Source organism: Dipodomys merriami, unplaced genomic scaffold (genome assembly GCF_024711535.1).
Source record: "Dipodomys merriami isolate MVZ:Mamm:240054 unplaced genomic scaffold, mDipMer1.0.p SCAF_9, whole genome shotgun sequence".
Classification (NCBI taxonomy): domain Eukaryota; kingdom Metazoa; phylum Chordata; class Mammalia; order Rodentia; family Heteromyidae; genus Dipodomys; species Dipodomys merriami.
This window is the reverse complement of record NW_027206512.1, coordinates 37660536-37680596: the sequence shown is the minus strand read 5'-3', so window position 1 is coordinate 37680596 and position 20061 is coordinate 37660536. Positions and strand designations below refer to the sequence as shown.

Below are 20061 nucleotides of genomic sequence, written 5' to 3'. Positions count from 1 at the left end.
GGAAACATATATAAAAAAAAAATTCCAACAAGCAACAGAAAAGTATGAATTATCATGAAACAAAGCACTCTTCCAGAAACACTTAAAGGCACGTTTTTAAAATATTTTATTCAAAGTATGAAAATCATACTACTCAGAAAGTGATCCATTCTCTTTTAATACCATTGTATAATTTTCAAAATAAGGACAGAAACAAGTATAATGCAATTAATCACATTTCTTTCCTGGTTTTAAGTCAAAAAGAGATTAGTTTAATTTGGTCCTAGGAATTTTCATAAATAAAGCATAGAGGATATATCAACCCTTATCCAAATATGAATATTAATATTTTATATATAGGAGGAAATAGAAAAATGATTTTTCAAAAACATATATCTGTGAAAAAAAATTGAAAAGAATGCATAATACCATCAAAAAGATACACAAGATTACATCCAGTGGAACATTTCCAAAGTACAAGGGAAACAGCAGTCCTAAAGCTCACAGTGCCACAATGAGCAGAGTGGCCGAGTGAGTCAAATTAAACTATCAGTGTTTCCATTTCATGGTCAAAATGAGATAGTCAGTTTCTAATCTACCTTTGAAGAGTAACAGGAAAGACAATGTCATATCTGGACCGTTTTTACAGCTTATAAGCAAATATTTAAATAGACTCCTTTATCATTCAGATATTCAATGCAGTATTCACACGACATGCAGATGAGAACTACTCCCACTTTCTTTGTCAGACATTAATTGTGCTCCTATCCAGAGAAGAAAAGTGGACTCTGCTAGCAGAGCATGCTGGGAAGAACACAATCTCTCTCACAGTTTTGTAGTCAATAGAAAAATGAACATGGATGTGCCAAATAGTGTTAGTGACAAGTGTCTGTTCACACAAGTTCTATTGTCTCAGGAGACTTCACATCTGTCTAGCTGGGCTAACATCACATATAATTACACAGCCTTACAGTGCATGTAAAGTTAGTGACATTATCAAAGCTCTAGGTGGATTATACAGAGTTGAGCCAACATTACTGAATTTTCTCAAGACAAAAGACAAGTTTATGAAGAGTTTTGTGAGATTTTCATTCAATATTTATTCACTTCCATATGTGATTCCCTATAGAAGAAATAAAGTTCATAAAAAAGGAATGAAGAAAACAGTATTCAAGTGTAGCAACAGGAACATATAAACATAAATGAATATATCACAGTTGATATTTATGAGTCAGAAATGTAATTATGTCTTACCTTTAAATGTGACAAACAGTTCTGTAGGAAAATATGCCAGTTATTTAAAAAAAACTGCTTCTGACTGACACATAAAAGGCAGGTAATTAGTGGATACAAAGCCTGGAGGAGACAGGGAAAAGAGAGAATTAACATTCTTCATGGAAAAGCACTGGACTTGTTTTGTCTCTGAAAACAAGGGAACTAAATCTTTTAAGGCAGTTTTCCCATTTTTAGTAAATATACCTCCACAGGACTATCTAACAGAGAATGGTAAAGGGTACATTTTCTCTAAGAAGAATTCCTTGAACAATTATCTGAGTTAGACTATGTTCTCCCTGGAACATGCTGTCCCTCATCCAATACAATGGTTTTTAACACAGAACATAGGCTCTGAGGACAGACTGACACTCAAATTCCAGCTTATAGTGACCATGGATGGAACTTCAGGGACTCCAGGTTTTATTTTGCAACACATAAAGTGGATGACAACAACCACAAACATCTTCTGGGGTCATGAGGCTTAATGTAAAAGAAGGCATTCTTAAAGTATTTGACATAATGCCTGGACGGGATTAGTATTTTTATTATTATTGTTGTTTCATCTCTAGTTTAAGTAGTGGAACATTTGCCAATTTCCCAAACTTTCTACCAGCTATAGAAAGATAAAGTGCAGGGCTGGGAAAGTGGCTCAGTGGTAAAGTGCCTGCCTCTCATATATGAGGCTCTGGATTCGATTCCTCAGCACCACATAAATGAAAAAGTCAGAAGTAGCACTGTGGCTTAAGTGGTAGAGCACTAGCCTTGAGCTGAAGAGCTCAGAGACAGCATCCAGGCTCAGAGTTCAGGCCCCACAACGAAAGAAAGAAAGAACGAAAGAACGAAAGAACGAAAGAACGAAAGAAAGAAAGAAAGAAAGAAAGAAAGAAAGAAAGAAAGAAAGAAAGAAGAAAGAGAGAGAGAGAGAGAGAAAGAAAGAAAGAAAGAAAGAAAGAAAGAGAGAGAAAGAAAGAGAGAAAGAAAGAGAAAGAAAGAAAGAGAGAAAGAGAGAGAAAGAGAGAGAAAGAAAGAGAAAGAGAAAGAGAAAGAGAGAAAGAGAGAAAGAAAGAAAGAAAGAGAGAAAGAGAGAAAGAAAGAAAGAGAGAAAGAGAGAAAGAAAGAGAGAAAGAAAGAAAGAGAGAAAGAGAGAAAAAAAGAAAGAAAGAGAGAAAGAGTACAGTAAACAGCTAAGCAAAGAAAATGCCTTCAAACACGACATTATGTTTTACTTCTATAGTTCTATTTGAGAGGCTCACAACAGGTGGATCAAGGTTCAAGGTCAGCACTAGCAAAAAATTTGTGAAACTTAATCTCAACCAATAAAACCTGAGTGTGGTGGTATATGCCTGTCATCCCAGGCTACATGGAAAGCACAAATATGATGACTGCAGTCTACACTAGCCTGGGCATAAATGTGAGACTGAAAAATATCTTAAAAGCAAGCTAGGCACAGGTAGCTCACAACTGTAATCCTTGGTTCTCAAGAAGCTGAGATCTGAGAATTTTGGCTTGAAGCCAACCTGGGCAGACAAGTCTCAGAAACTCTTATCTGTAATTAGCCAGCAAAGAGTTCAAAGTAGAGGTGTGGCTCAGGTGGTGCAGTGCCAGATGTGAGTGTAAAGCCCAATGAGAGCAAAAAGCCTGGAGTTCAAGCCCCAGGATTGGCATGCATTGGCACATATGCATGCACACATATGCATATATATATTTGTACACACACATATACACACATCTAAAAGGGCTAGAAGTATTAATGAAATAGGTAGATAACCTGCCTAGTAAGCACAAATCATCAAAAAACAAAATCTTTCAACTTCTAAACAGAAGATACATGATTACAGAATATTGTGACACTTTGTTATATAATATATTAAAATGAAGGAATTTGTGATTTAATAAAAGACTACATTCAATCTTTCCCATATTATAAAGCTTAAAGTGCCTGTCAAGTTACTAAGTACCTACAAGAAAATGTGCGATAATCATCAAATGTAGAGTGAAGAAAATTAACAAAAAGTCTAAAATAGAGCGAAAGAAACACATACGTTAAATTTGTCCTTGCATTACACTTGGGGGATTTTTTTTTTTTTACCATTAAAGACTTTGCCATTCTTTTAAACATCTACTGAATTCATAAATCAACTACTAAAGTGTCAAATTATTCATGTGAAAGTTTGAAATACTTCTCAATACCAATGAATGCTTCTTCCTGGAGCTCAATTCGAAAGTAGTCTGGTAAAGCATCTCTACGAAATTCTTCAAACAAGGAACATTCACTTCATTTTTAACAGCCTAAAAACAAGGTAATGCAAACAAAAAAGGAGAAAATGGTCATACACATTAAATTCTACAAGGACTACAAGAACTTTCTATATGGACTAAAATTAGTTAATAATTCACTGAGATTAGAGTTAAATCTTATGTACCAAGTGTTAAGTAAATAGGATAAACCCTATCTTTCCAATAGAAGAACAAGTAGAAAAAGACAAACAGGCAGAAAGCCCAGTCTAACAGGTATGGTGACAGCAAGCTGTCTGGGCTCAGAGAGCCTCCAGAAAGGGGCCCTTTGGACAAACTCCACCAGGATATGACATCTAAGCCGAAGTCAGCAAATCTTACTACATCTGCAGCTGTGTCAGCCTCCTATGTAAAATCTCTGACTACACGTCCCATGGCTGGACCTCTGGGTACTAGCAATCAGCCACATGGCTTGCTTATCCTCCCCAGAATAGCCGCAAGATGCCCTCACTTTTTCCTTCTGTCTGAAACATCCTTCCCAAGAATGTAACAAGTCTTTGCCATGATCTGACATTTTACATATTTTACAGCCTGTGTTTGATTCCAGCTCTTCACACCAGAAGTAAGCTCTACAAGAGCAGAATGTCTTTCCTATCTTGTCCCTTGCTGTATTTCTTGTGCACGGACAAGGCCCCACCACATAAAAAGCATTTGATATACATCATGATAGAAGAGAGAGAGATCAGCCAGGGAAAGAGGAAGGGAGGTCATTAGAGAGGAAGTGTTCCTGTCAAAGGGCTGCCTATGTACAGGCCTGGGGTCAAGGGCTGAATTATGTTTTCACAAAAATCAAATGAATTAAACTGGAAAAAAGGTCATTATAGATGTCATTAGTTAAGATAGGATTAGAGAGCCTCTAATCCAGCATGACTGATTAAAAAAAAAAACAAACAGGAAAAATTTGAGCTGAGTACTAGTTGTACATGCCAACAATCCTAACAACTTAGGAGACTTTGATCCAGAGAATCATAGTTTAAAGCCAGTCTACGTAGAAAACTCTTACTCAAGAAACTACTCAATACAGTTTAAAAAGCCATTAAGCCACACTCCCAGGCCAGTTAAGTTTTCTGATACAGAACTATGGGAAAAGTTAAGAAATTAACATCCTGCCTGTTCACAGCATGATTACTACAAACTAACTTCTGTGAACAGTCACAAGGCAGCCAATTGGACTTTCAAAATGAAAGCCAAAAGAGTTCCACTTCTCAGTATGAAAATAAACAGTAGTTTTTGAAATTTTAAGCAGCATAAATTCTAGAGAGAAGAATAAAATTAACTTCCATTTCTAGCCAAGGTAAAGGAGGTTCTATTTATTCTACTATCTTTATCAAGAAAACAAAATAAGCCGGGCACCATGGCTCAAGCCTGTAAGCCTAGCTACTTAGGAGGCCCAGATCTGAGGATCCCAGTTCAAAGCGAGCCCATGCAGGAAAGTCTGTGAGACTCTTATCTCCAACAAACTACCAGAAAACCAGAAGTGGCACTGTGGCTCAAGTGATAGGAGCATTAGCCTTGAGCTGAAGAGCTGAGGGACAGGCGCCTAGGCCCAGAGCTTAAGCCCCAACAAAAAAAAAAACCAAAAAATAAAATGATAAGGCAAAAAACACTGTCCATCAGCCAACAAAACAAGTGACCCCTGAAAAACTGGAAAGCATTGAGGTGAACTCCATACTGGCCTTGACATAGTGCCTTAGCAAGTACTTTAGGGGAAGAAATGGAAGCATAAGGTCCTAAGGCTTTTACAACACAGGAATGGTATACAAATTAAATATACTTACAGCAGCTACAGGGATAAGAATCTCCACAAATAAACCAGCAAGTGCATGTTTTATATCTTTATCTTTTACTTCTAAGAAATACTGAGCACATTCCTTAAAGGGAAAATGGTATGATTAGATTAGTAAGGAAAGGGAACAGATTTTGTAATATTACAATAATTTTGTCAATATTCTTTTATTTTACAAAAATAAGTTAAAGTCAAAGCATCCACAGTCAAAAAAATTCTCAGTTTGTGAGAACTTAAAAACTAAAATCAGAAATTCATGATGCAATTAATTATCTATCTTTTAGCTCTTACGAATAGTCATAAAAAAATACAACCCCCCTTTGTTAGGCTAATTCTAATTTCTACCCCTTAAAAGTGTATCACCTGCATAAACTGAAATGATGCTTCAAAATCTTCTACAGGATACATTTTCACACGGAAAAATTTCATTCCCATTATTAAGCTGATTACACTTTGGACCACATGTGGACTTTGTTCCTTCTGTCGTAGTTCCTTCAATTCTGTCACAAACTTCTTCCTTACAGCCTGAAACCTTTATTATACAGGGAGACAGAATTCTATGTGAATTAAAAACACCAATTTCCCACATGATCTTAAGGACGAAATCAAAAGGTCTGTTGCCTGGGTAACACCTCCTTTCTCTGTCCTTATTAAAATGACCAGAAAACTGCACAAAGGGAAATGTAATTGTTATACAAAAATTTTCCTTGGTTTATTTTTAAACTTAGGAGTTATTTATTCTTGTGATGTAAATCAGTACAATTGCCATTTATTAATAACAATTACAAAGTAAGGTCAAATGACGTGTTCATACAATATCTCGATATTAGTAATCAGTCTCCAGATTTGAAGTCTCTGCTCTAAGTTGGTGATGATACAGACACCAGACTGAGGACTATAATTTTTCAACGAGAGAAATCAGCCAATTATAGAGTACCCATTATTACTTAAATCTAATACCTCATTAACCAAAGAGGAGAGAGTACATTCATCTTTCAGTATGTCAGCTACAGAACCAAAAGGTTTTGAGTATGATCCTAGATTCAAATCACAATTACTAAGACTAGTATTCTTTGTTGTACATATGAAAAAGTATGTAATAGTTGATTAATCAATAATTAACCATCTCTATATGCTATTTAATAGTAACAACTTAATGTTGTTCCTAACAGTTAAAATAGCCTCAAATAAGGCTTGCTTTCCATTTCCATGCTTTCATTGACTAGTGAAGAGAAAAGAAAACAAACATGAACCAAATCCAGACATATGGTAGGAAGGACAACTTAACTATTTCCATTAGAATATTGGGGAATAGAACATCATTTCACATTATCTCTATGAAATCTTTTTAAAGCAAATTAAAAATTTTTGTTGAAATGTTTATTTGAACCCAAGGAATTTTCCAATTTTCCATAAAATTATTAGGCAGTACAGCAATAGAAAACTTTTAGACAAAACTCCAAAGTATCCCAACCCTCTCCCAGACTTTGCTCCACCACCAGTCCCTTAGGCACCAGGAGTCTAACCCAGGGTACTACTTTGTGTACTCAACCAGGATGGAATATCCACCCTTAAGTTACTAGGAATCTAACACAAGGTGGACCAACTTTCCCCCTTTAGGTATTAGGAATCTGATTTAGTTTGGACTCACCTACTTTTCCCTTTGTTCACAGTGCACTCTAATGAAAACATCTCAATTGTGCTACAGCTCTGTTACAGCTGGACTAGCAAGGTTTATGCTACTCCATCACTTGATTAGCTATTTAGTCTTATATCCTAACCATCTAGAGTTAACTTAACCACGATGTGGTAATTTCTAACTTATTCATGTATTATTTAGAACTTCTGGGCTATGTTTGAGATCACAATTTATTTTTAATTAAAAAAACATTCCTCAAAAAAAAAAAACATTCCTCATGTCTACAATTTTATGTTCACATGCTTAGAGAGTTTGAACTCTACGCTTCTTACATTTAAGACACAATCCCAGGAGTTTTTTTGCTTCTGTCATTTTTATACTGCCTTGTACTTTTTCCTCAAACCAGCCTCTAACCACTGTCTTCCCAATCTCCAACTCCCAAGCAGTTGGAATTGTAGGCATGTGCCACCATGCCCAACTCATTTGTAAATTAAAGGTTTCACTATCTTTTCCGAAGCTGGCCTCATAACCACACCAGGCTTTGTCTGTGTCTAAATCTTTTTTAATATTGAAACGTCATTCTACGTTCTGTAGCATGGGTTATCCCTTGTATATTAAGGCATAAAAAAAAGAAGAAAAGAAATAAAAGTCATTACTTGATGTTAAGATTCCAACTACTGGGCTTGAGCTATGGCTCAGTGAGAGATCCTAGTAAGCACAAGGCCCTGAGTTCAAACCCCAATACTAGTGTTCTTCCCCCCACTGCCAGCAGGATACTAATTATTAAACATTCACAATAATTGTGCTTGCCTTCTTAGAATTTATAAAGATTGTTATAGGGGAGGGGAATGGTCCAGGGCAAAAGTCCCTTTGAAAGGAACCCAAGTAAATATGAACTAATTCTTTTTCTCTTATATATTTCCCAGTAGCAACAAAAGGAAATCCAAAAAATTCTGGAATTTTTAGAGCAACTACAAGCTGCAAATAGGATCATGAATCAATACAACTCAATTAGGGCAACTCATAACTAACACTTCAATAAAAGAATCTTGGCTTCAGTTATCTTTCCTTGGTATCTCTTCTATCTATATGAAACTGTTCAGTATTTAAGACAAAATAATTAGAAGACACTGTGTTGTAATCTCAGAGATAAAAGAATCCAGCCAAAAAGGAAGGTAGTTAGTTATCAGCTCTTGTAAAGAGCTCTAAATGAGATTTAAAAAAAAATTAACACAGAAGTGTTAAATTATAAGAAATAAGGAAATTTCTGTGTCCACTATTTGTGAAGATGTCTGACTTGCTTAATTCAGACATTTATGAGAAACATCAAATAATTTAAAGCAAGCTGTGCACAGGAGGAATGGAGAATAGTTGGAGCACCCTCTAAGGAACAGAACAGCAAGTAATAAAAAAGCAGACAACCACGGTGAACCTAAGACTGGATGTCTACTCCATCAGTTACGAAGTATTCTTAAATGTACAGCAAATAAAAATCAATGAGGTAAGACTTACTTTGATTGGGCAAGAACCCCTATGACCTCTGCATATAAATCTGCAATTATATGCACATTCCCAGTGTTGGTTCCTGAATATCTGAAACAACAAAACAAACATACCTCAATAAATGTTTCTTTTTTAATTTCTTTTGTAAATGAGTTTCAAAGTTTTTTTTTTTTGGGGGGGTGGGGGGGACCTTGTCATGGGGCCTGAACTCTGAGCATGGGCGCTGTCCCTCAGCTCTTCAGCTCAAGGCTAGTGCTCTACCACTTGAGCCACAGTGCCACTTCTGGCTTTTTTCTTTTTGCTTATGTGGTGCTGAGGAATTGAACCCAGGGCCTCATGCATGCAAGGCAAGCGCTCTACCACTGAGCCATCTTCCCAGCCCTGAGTTTCAAATTTTTTACTAGAGTTATTATATAAATTTTTTTCTGAAAAGACAAGAATTTTTTCAACTGATTAGATTTTAATTTGCCATAAAATTTAATCTTCTGGCTCTTAAAAATCTGATCTACAATGGTAAGAAGTATTTTTCTTTTTTGTCTCTCTCTTTTTTTTTTTTTTTTTTTTTGGTCGGTCATATGGCTAGAACTGTGGGCCTGGGCGCTGTCCCTTAGCTCTTCCGCTCAAAATGAGTGCTCTACCCCTTGAGCCACAGCACCACTTCCAGTTTTCTGGTGGTTTATTGGAGATAGGAGTCTCATGGACTTTCCTGCCCAGACTGGCTTTGAACTGTGATCCTCACATCTCTGCCTCCTGAGTAGTTAGGATTACAGGCGTGAGCCACAAATGCCTGGTGGTAAGAATTATTTTTATTAAATCTTTCCTATAAGCAGGAAAGATTCTAATGAAATGGGATAATAGTTGCTTCGAACTCTAAGATGAAATCATCAGTAAATTTTATTTAAAATGTCTCAACCTGGACTATGGAGGGAAAAAATCCTTAGTTGGCATTTTACTTACCCTTCCTTATGTTTAAAGTGCTTAAAAGCTAAGTTCAGAACTTCGTGAACTAAGGGATCAGGTACAGGATGAACAGGAATCTAGAATGTAAAGAAAAATATATAAAGAAAACCAACTACATTATTAGGTCATTGTGAATATTTCCGTCATTTTTATTAAATAATCAACTGACTCCTAAGATAATAAATATATGGAGATGCTCCATTTCACTAAAAATAAAAAGAATAAAAATACACAAAATAGCATTTTATAAAATTAAGTCAGCAACAGAGAACAGTAGAGATAAAACAAGAAAGTGAGATCTACTATGCATTGCTGGTAAAAGTATGGGAACAATCTAAGGAAAGGGACCCAATAATAAGCTATGTAGGACGACATAGGTTGTTTTGAGCCAAAGGCAATTAGAAACAGAAGATGTCTTCATGGTAATGAATTTAAAATTCCTTGTTAGAGTATAATTTTTTTCTATAGCTACATGAATTATTTAAATTTGCCGTGAAATTTAATCTATGGTTCTTAAAAAAACAATCAACAGTAGTAAGAATATGTGAAGCTCTTCTCTGAACCAGGAAGTGGAGACTAACATTACCATTTGAGACAGGAATCCAGCATAGAGACACATCTATACAAGCAAGCCTTATTAGTAAATAATCCTTTATCTTCCCTTAGTTTACTCAACATATTTATCTTCCCATAAACCACTGTCCCTAGAAAGTCAAGCTTTTTTTTGTCTTACCATTTCCCTACAATTTTGATAAATGGTATATAATCCCTTAGTCTAACTCTTCTTTTTATCTTTCTTTTCCATGAAAGCCTCCCTAGTTACAGCTTTTTAATCTTTTGTAGGTGAACACATCTCATTATAAAAGTGTAAAGATCAAACTGGGCACGTGTGACTCACACCTGTAATCCTAGCTACTCAGGAGGCTAAGATCTGCATAATTGCAGTCAAGGCCAGTTTAGGCAGAAAAGTGTTCTAGATCCCCCATCTCCAATATAACTAGCCAGAAGCAAAGTTGGAGGTGTGGCTCAAATAGAGTACTAGCCTCATAAGTGCAAGACCCTGTTTTATAGTACTACCAGCTCCACCAAAAAAAAAAAAAAAAAAAAGTGTAACAATTATTTATTGCTAAAAAAACTTCAGAATACTGGCTAGTCAATGAAGCAAATAGATTACAATCTTTTATTTTTACCCTGTATACTTCTCTTTTGAACGACATCATTCATCTCATATTAAGAAGAAACTAAAAAGGATCTTTCAAGTAATATCTGATAGCTATACCAAAGTGCCTAATTCATTTTAAGTAAACTGTAATCAAACCTTTAAAAATAAACTTTTCTTCATTATAATAGCAACTGTTCTTCATTATAATAGCAACAATATAAAGAATGGGGACAGTTAGTTTCTCTTTTGACTTGCTATGTAACTTTTGAGTAGCTTTCTTCTTGCTTTCAATGCAGACAATATACAAAATTTATATATTATTAGCTCCAGAAGAAGACATCTGCTATGAGGTGTTAGCAAACTTGAACAAAAAGCAGGATGTGTTTGAATGAGCAGCCTGATGCCTGGAACTTAGTAATCCATGCTGAGATCAAGTGAAGGTAGGATGCTTCCATGACCTACTTCAGGATGCCTATCCACATCCAAAATGTGGTGTGAATATGAAAATGCCAACGACCTACTACTTCACATACATAAGAGATAGTACCGCCTTCTGATTTGTCATAGAGGTACTGATGAACTAAACCAAGACCTTAAATGGCACACAAGCTAGGTTTCCAATATGGGTTGTTTTAAAATGCACAACTAAAATTCAGTATCAAAAGAAGATTGGTTCAGACCTTTCCAATGCCATACTGCTGTTGAATACACTCTTATATATGCGCTTTTTTTTAAAGTCATGCCTCCAACCTTTCCCTGTGCATTCTAAGGCTTCTGTACTAACAATAAAATTTAACTTTTCCAAAATTACTCTTCTGACTTTTTGGGAAAAAGCCAGTTATCATCCAGAGTTAATTTTGTTCAATCACATTATTTACTTTCATATTTAAATTAAATAAAAATGTTGAGACCTAACTTGTTCTGACTAAACTTTAATTCTATTTGAAAAGATACTGGCCATTTCCACTTCATTTCATATCATTGATTTTACTAACAGGAATAAATTTTTGTTTTAAAACGAAGAATTGGAAAAAATTTAAAAGTTGAACTATATTATAAAATTTTCACCAACTCACTACACCTAATAATTTTATCTATAAAATGAAAATAACAAATAGCATTTGTTGAGTGCTTTCTATAAACTGAGCATTATTGTATTTAATTCCCTTGATTCTACATTTTTGTAAAAAGAGAAAAGTTTGTAGATAATCAAGTTACACAACAAGCAAGAGAGGGAGCTGAGATATTAATATGTTCCCTGGCCATTTCCCAGGGTTCAGAATGATCTGTTGGCACAAAAGATAAAATGCTCTTTGTGTACAAAGAGCTCTAAACAGCAGTACAAACCTGTAATGCCTGCACTCAGGAGGCAGAGTTAGGAGGACTCTGATTCAAGACTAGCCTGGGCAACTCTAGCAAGACTATCTCAAAAGTATAAGGGATGAAGCACTAGTGGGTCATACCTGTAATCCTAGCTACCAAAGAGGCTAAGCTCAGAGGCTTGTGGTTCAAAGCCAGCCAAGGTAGAAAGGTTCATGAAACCCTTATCTGCGATTAGTCAGCGAAAAGTCAGAAGGGGAACTGTGGTTCAAGTAGTAGAATGTCAGCCCTGAGCAGAAAAAGATAAAGGAAAGAGCACAGATCCTAATTTCAAGCCCTAGTACTGGTACTATTACCGCAAAGTGCGTAGGGGGTTTGGGGAGGGGGGCAATGCATAAGAAGCGAGGAAGGGAAGAAAAAAAGGATGGGTGAGCTCTTAAATATGTGGATATTAGTGGAGACATAAGTTATCCAAGGAATAGTAATTTATTCCATGAAGTCAGCATTAAGCCACAAAGAATAGTTATTCCTGAACCACTGTGTGTCAGTACTTCCATCTTACAAAAATAAAAACTAGAAAACATATTAATGTGGATATATTATGTAGAACAAAAGTAAAAGTCCTAGTAGATGCAAGATATATTACCTTGACTATTCTCAGGATCTATTAAGCTCTATGTCATCTTGACAGAAGAAAATTGGGTTCATTAGTTGTGATTTCAGAAAGCTCTATTGATTTTTTAACTTCATTTTCTACAGTTTTGGAGAAGCTAAAAAAGACTTGCCTCTTACTCCTGGAAAGGGCTACCAGAATTTTGGAGAACGGATATCTACATTCTTGGTGATCTATTTTTTCCTTGTTGAGTGCATTTGAACTAAGGTATGGACAGAAGTGGTAAATGACAGTAGAAAGGCATGGCTGGTCAGAATAATATGGAAAAATAAACAAAGACAGAGATTCCTACCAATTCCTACCAGAGCCACTATATTTCTGTCTCACATTTGGAGTCCATACAACCCATGAATCAGAAATGATGTGCAGCAAACTTGAAAAACAAGCCAAATGAAAAAAAGTTTATAGATTCTGAAGTTTTCCTTTAGCAAGAATTGTGGAAGGAGAAGGAAAAGTAAATGGAGAAGGAAGACTATGACTATGAGGAGAATGGGGAGGGGGAAGAACGGAAAGTAGGAGGAAGAGAAGCAAAGCAGTTCCACAGGTTTTCCATGAGATGAAGCTCTAAAGCCAGTGCACAGGTTTCCCATTAGTCAAAGCTCTGAAGCCAGTGCAATAAGAGGCAATTGTTTTGATGAGAAAGGACTTAGTGCTAGTAAAGGAGAAAAGGCATTGTGGAGTTGGATCACAGCAGTCAAATGTTTGGGTAGAGAGTGTGCAATTAGTCAGACTGAAAGAAGAATCCCTATGCTATTTAAGCAAAGACATCTATCACACTCCAATAACTCAACAAATACTACAGATCAACCGAAGAGCGACAGACAAGTCCATTCATGGTAAATTCTGATCCCCGGCTTCTCCTACCCTACTTATTCTAGCTTTAGGATCTTAGCATCCCAACAGAACTCATAGACATGGCTTGTTAACATAAATCCTGAAGGAAATTTGTTCCTTATATCTACTGAAAACTCTTAGAAAAGGTGTGGATTAAGGTAATTTTACCTTCAATGTTTATCTCTTTTACATATTGTAATTATTTGCAGAGTTCAGAGTACAAAACACCATTATTTCACATATATAAGAACTATAAATTACTATAATTCAAAAAACACACAAAAATATGTTTAAAAAAGACTACCGGAGGGGGGACCAAGATGGCGACGGGGCAGTAGGGAAACGCCACAGCTCTCTCCAACCAAAAAGAGAGTTCGAGTTCCAACGCTTAATCTCCCCAAGAGACCGACAACAATAAAAAGACGAACACTCAGAGAAAAACCAGAGGCGGAGAATAACAAAAAAGAAAGAGGAAAAGAATTTCAAAACAGAGAAAAGCGAAGACCCCTCCCCCAACCTTTACTGGCCGCGTGGCAGCGCGCCAAGCCGCCGGCCAGCCGGCCCGGCGGGGGCTGTGGGAGCCCCAGAGAAACAGCAGAGACACAGGGGGCCACTTTCAGAACATCAGGTACTGGTTTGCAGAACAGCAGATCGCCAGGAACAGAGAAACCTACCAGCCGGGAGTCTCCACGAGGATCCCACCCCCACCCCTCACTCTCCACCCGAGCAGAGAGGCTCCATCCCGCCAAAGCCGCTCGGCATCAGCAGAGTGACAAAAGGGGCAGACCACCCGGCCCGCCGGATCGCGATCGCAACGATCCAGCACTCTCCACCCGAGCAGAGAGGTTCCATCACGCCAAAGCGGCTCGGCGCGACAAAGGGTCCTGTCTGCAGACCACCCGCCCGCCCGATCACGATCGCAACAACCCGGCGGGGTCACTTGGGCCCCAGAGGTACCGAGAAGAAGCTGCCTGAGCGTGGACACTCTTGACCCAACAGCTTCGACAGAGGCAGAGACAGAAAAGAATCACACAGAGCCACCACCGCCCAACCCAGCCCGGATTGCAACAACTGACGACCTACACCACACAGAAACAACCAGCTCCAGGGTGAGTACCCCACAGGGGAAGTGTATCCCTCAAGGGAGACCAGAGCTGGAGGGAATCCCCAGACCCTGACCTAGACTCCCTACCCCAGCACCCGGACCACAGGACCCACTAAAACTGGGAACTGTTTGAGAGCTCCACCAGCCCGTGGAGCACACTCAGCTGGCCAGGCTAGAGCAAGAGCACCCCTGGAAGGGAGCTTAAATGCCCAAGCCAGGAACAGCGCCCCTGGGTCAAGACTACCAACAGTAGAAGAAATTTGAACTGTGTCCCCCAGGCTGTATAACCTAGGGGGTATACACATCAGCACAGGCCTAACAAGCGCGCTCCAGGCTGGGGCCGGAACCAAGCCCGGGATCCGGCGCCTGAACAACACAACCAACTCCTCCCAATTGAAGTAAAAAGCTGAGCATACGCCTCAACAGAGGGGAGAAAACCAGGAAACAACACTCCCCCGGGAAGCACGCCTGTGACAACAAAAGACCTGGAGGCCCAGGACAAGAGAAGCCCAAACCCCACCAAAACTCCACCCATATACCCTAGACTGGGAATTGGGCAACACAGGCTGCCAGCACCTGATAGTAAGCAGGAGCTCAGACTGTTAAGGCGGCTCAGCAATAGAGTGATAGTCTTGGATGTATGAGGCCCTGCATCTGATTCCTCAGCATCACAAAAGCAAAAAGGGTCAGAAGTGGTGCTGTGGCTCAAACGGTAGGGTGCCAGCCTTGAGCTGAAAAAGCTGAGGGACAGCACCCAAACCTAGAGTTCAAGCCCACAACCAGCCCAAAACAAATAAACAAAAACACATCAGGAGCCCATAGCAGACTCCAGCATTTGGGAGAGTGCATCCAGAGCATCTGTTCTTCACAAGAGCACCCGTAGGAGCAAACACAAGCAGTCTAGGCTGCTCAACCCTTCCAAAGGCGGGAACTGTCAGCAATCTACAGCAGAGAGCTGAGAATCCTAAGTAAGTCAGAATAGCAGCTGGAAATAGGCTCCCAACAGAACCCAGATCAGGCACAGACTCTCTCTACCAATACAGAATCAGCAACCAAGCAAAGACAGACACACCAAAACAAAATTGAAGAGCAGTCTCCTGAACCTCCATGCGAAAATCACAGAGAAAAATCACAAGGTTTACTACCACCCAGGACAGCAAGCTCACCCCAAAAGCCAGCAGCCACACAGGGGAGAGCCCCAGTGGGAGCAAAGCAGGAATGGAAGACAAAGGCTACTTCCAAGGGTTGCTGGAGGCAATGACTCAAGAAATAAAGCGAGAAATTTATCAGAAATTGAAAGAGCACAAGGATGAACTATCCAAAGAGATACAGGGTATCAAACAAGAGATGCATGCAAAAATAGAAGCTGCACAAACCTCAATAAGAAGTGAGATAAACGCCAAATTAGAGGTAATGCATACCTCATTGAGAGGTGAGATCAGTACTCTGAGAACCAACATTGAATCCATAAAGGGATCCATTTCCTCCATGCAAACCACAATAGAAGCCACTGTCAACAGAGTGAATGAAATGGAAGGTCGAGTGTCAGATACAGAAGACAGAATACACCAACTGGACCAAAAAGTGACAGATATGGAAAAATTACTCAAATTAAACCAAAGGGATATTCAAGAGCAAGCAGATAATGCTAAAAAATTTAACCTTCGCATAATTGGAGTGGACGAAGGTGAGGAATTCCAGAGCAAGGGAATGCAACACCTATTTAACAAGATAATCAATGAAAATTTTCCCCACCTCAAAAACGACCATCTTAACTACATCACAAAAGCTTATCGAACACCCAACAAGCAAGACCCCAGGAGAAACACTTCTAGACACATTATAGTAAAAATGATAGATCTGAATAATAAGGAAACAATCCTGCATGCAGCAAAAATGAAGAAGGAGCTATACTACAATGGGAAAAAAATAAGAATTACTGCAGATCTCTCCACACAAACAATGAATGCAAGAAAAGCCTGGGAAAGCACCATACGAGCCCTGAGAGCCAATAACTGCCAACCCAGACTGATCTACCCGGCAAAGCTAGCATTCACATTTGATGGAGAACTGAAAACTTTTAATAGCAAAGAAAAACTAAATGAATTCATAAACATTAAGCCAGCATTACAAAGAATTCTAAGAGGGGGGACACAACCTGAAGAAAGCAGCCAGGAACTGGGGCCTGCCCCAAACAGGCATTACTCAAAGTCTAACTGAGCAAGCACAGGAGGAAAGGAAAAAAGAAAAACTTAGGAAAACGGAATGGCAGGGACAACAATGCATCTCTCTATACTTTCTCTTAATATAAATGGGCTGAATTCGCCAATTAAAAGAAAACGAACTGAGGACTGGATAAGAAAACAAGACCCATCCATCTGTTGCCTTCAGGAGACCCACCTCTCAGCCAAACATACAAACAAACTCAGAGTGAAGGGGTGGAAAAGGATCTACCAATCAAACGCCCCCAGTAAGAAAGCAGGTGTAGCTATCCTGATATCTGACAAAATAAACTTTTCATTAAAATCAGTACAGAAAGACAAGGACGGACACTACATATTAATAAAGGGAACAATCCAAGAGGAGGATATAACCATCATCAACTTATATGCCCCAAATATTGGTGCACCCAGATATGTCAAACAAATGCTCTCAAACTTACAGAATAAAATAGATCCCAATACGATAATACTAGGAGACTTTAACACACCACTCTCACCAAAGGACAGGTCTACCAACCAGAGGATTGGCAAAGAAGCTACCGAATTAAGAGAGGCCATACTGCAAGCGGAATTAACTGACATCTACCGAGTATTTCACCCTAAAACAACACAGTACACATTCTTCTCAGCAGCTCATGGAACTTTCTCCAAAATAGACCATATCATAGTTCATGCAAGGAACTTAAGCAAATACAAAGGGATCGACATAATCCCCTGTATCCTATCTGACCACAGTGGAATCAAGCTAGCTCTCAATAACAAAGCATACAGCAGAAATTTCTCCAATACATGGAAATTGAACAGCACACTCCTTAACAATGCCTGGATAACAGAAGAGATCAGAGAAGAAATAAAGCATTTCCTACAACTCAATGAAAATGAAAACACCTCACAAAGAAACTTGTGGGACACAGCAAAAGCAGTCCTGAGGGGCAAATTTATTGCCCTCAGTGCCCACATCAAGAGAATGGAGACAGACCAAGTAAATAATCTCATGTTGCAATTAAAACAGCTAGAAAAACAGGAAAAAATGGAACCTAAAGCTACTAGAAGAAGCCAGATAACCAAATTAAAAGCAGAGATTAACCAATTAGAAAATCAGAAAACCATAACCAAAATAAACCAAACAAAAAGCTGGTTCTTTGAAAAAATAAACAAAATTGATGGCCCATTGGCTAGATTAATTAAAAAAAGAAGAGAGGAAACCCATATTAATAGGATTAGGGATGCCACGGGAAACATCACCACACGTACCCAAGATATCCAAACAATTCTAACAGACTACTTTCAAAAGCTATACTCTCTAAAGGAAGAAAATCGGGCAGAAATGGATGCATTTTTAGAGAAATACAAGTTGCCCAAACTGAGCAAAGAAGAAGTTAACCAATTAAATAAGCCAATATCCTATAATGAGATACAGGAAGCTATCAAAAGTCTTCCAACAAAAAAAAGCCCAGGACCAGATGGATTCACAGCAGAATTCTATAAGACCTTTAAACAAGAACTAATACCCATACTCCTCAAGCTCTTCAGAGAAACAGAGAAGGAAGGAGCTATCCCAAACTCATTCTACGAAGCCAATATCACACTCATCCCCAAACCAGGCAAAGACCCAACCAAAAAGGAGAATTACAGGCCAATCTCCTTGATGAACACAGATGCAAAGATCCTTAACAAGATTCTAGCTAACAGAATCCAGAAACACATAAAAAAAATAATTCACTATGACCAGGTAGGCTTCATCCCAGAGACACAGGGATGGTTTAACATACGTAAGTCAATAAATGTAATCCAACATATCAACAGAGCCAAGGTCAAGAATCACATGATTATCGCTACAGATGCAGAAAAGGCCTTTGACAAAATTCAACATTCATTCATGCTAAAAGCTCTGGAGAAAATAGGAATAGAAGGAACATTTCTAAAAACAATAAAAGCCATTTATGACAGACCAATAGCCAATATTATACTTAATGGGGAAAAGCTACAACCAATTCTCCTAAAATCAGGAACAAGGCAAGGATGCCCACTGTCTCCACTCCTCTTCAATATAGTCCTAGAACCCTTAGCCAGGGCAATAAGGCAAGAAAAAGACATTAAAGGGATCCTCATAGGAAAAGAAGAAGTTAAACTATCCCTTTTTGCAGACGACATGATACTATACCTCCACGATCCCAAAAACTCCATCCCCAAACTCTTAGAAATCATAAATCACTTTGGCAAAATAGCAGGATACAAAATAAACCCACAAAAATCAGTTGCCTTCCTATACACAGATAATGTACAGGAAGAGAGGGAAATAAAGGGAGCAACCCCATTCACAATAACCTCCCGAAAAATAAAATATTTAGGAATTAACCTAACCAAAGATGTAAAAGAACTATTTAATGAGAACTATAAAAAGTTAAAGAAAGAAATTGCAGAAGACACTAGGAAATGGAAAGACCTCCCATGCTCCTGGATAGGCCGACTTAATATAGTAAAGATGGTAATACTTCCAAAACTAATATACAAATTCAACGCAATTCCTATTAAAATCCCAATGACGTACATCACTGAAATACAGAAAACAGTCCAAAAATTCATATGGAACAACAAAAGACCTAGAATAGCCAAAACAATTCTAGGGGATAAAGACAATATGGGAGGGCTATCCATGCCGAACTTCAAACTCTACTACAGAGCTATAATAACAAAGACAGCATGGTACTGGCACAAAAACAGACCCGAAGACCAATGGAACAGAATAGAAGATCCAGAAATAAATCCACAGGCCTACAGCCAGCTGATATTCGACAAAGGAGCCAAAGACATACAATGGAAGAAACACAGCCTCTTCAACCGTTGGTGCTGGGAAAACTGGGCAGCCACATGCAGAAAACTAAAAGTGGACCCCAGCCTATCACCATGCACCAACATCAACTCAAAATGGATTAAAGACCTTAACATTAAACCTGAATCTCTGAAACTACTGCAGGACAGAGTAGGAGAGACACTTGAACTAATAGGCACAGGAAGGAACTTCCTGAACAGAGTCCCAGGGTCACAACAAATTGGAGAGAGACTCGACAAATGGGACTACCTTAAAATAAAAAGCTTCTGCACAGATAAAGCTATCGCAACCAAGCTAGAAAGACAACCAACTAATTGGGAAAAAATATTTACCAGCAATATATCAGACAAGGGGTTAACATCCTGTATATACAGGGAACTCAAGAAACTAATCCCTCCCAAACCCAACACACCAATTACTAAATGGGCAAGGGAACTAAAGAGGGACTTCTCAAATGAAGAAATAAAAATGGCAA

General features: G+C 38.4%; 1 protein-coding gene across 13 annotated transcripts in view; it reads right to left on the bottom strand.

The window, feature by feature from the left end:
• Fryl (FRY like transcription coactivator) overlaps positions 1–20061 on the bottom strand; it is a 230725-nt gene that overhangs the window by 98145 nt on the left and 112519 nt on the right. For all 13 annotated transcript variants that reach the window (XM_070012498.1, XM_070012504.1, XM_070012503.1 and 10 more), the window contains 6 exons: positions 9435–9514; positions 8487–8567; positions 5699–5867; positions 5328–5420; positions 3445–3543; positions 1234–1335 (listed from right to left, as the gene is read on the bottom strand). In XM_070012498.1, coding sequence (XP_069868599.1) covers positions 1234–1335; positions 3445–3543; positions 5328–5420; positions 5699–5867; positions 8487–8567; positions 9435–9514 — 624 coding nt within the window. The remainder of the gene's footprint in view (positions 1–1233; positions 1336–3444; positions 3544–5327; positions 5421–5698; positions 5868–8486; positions 8568–9434; positions 9515–20061) is intronic.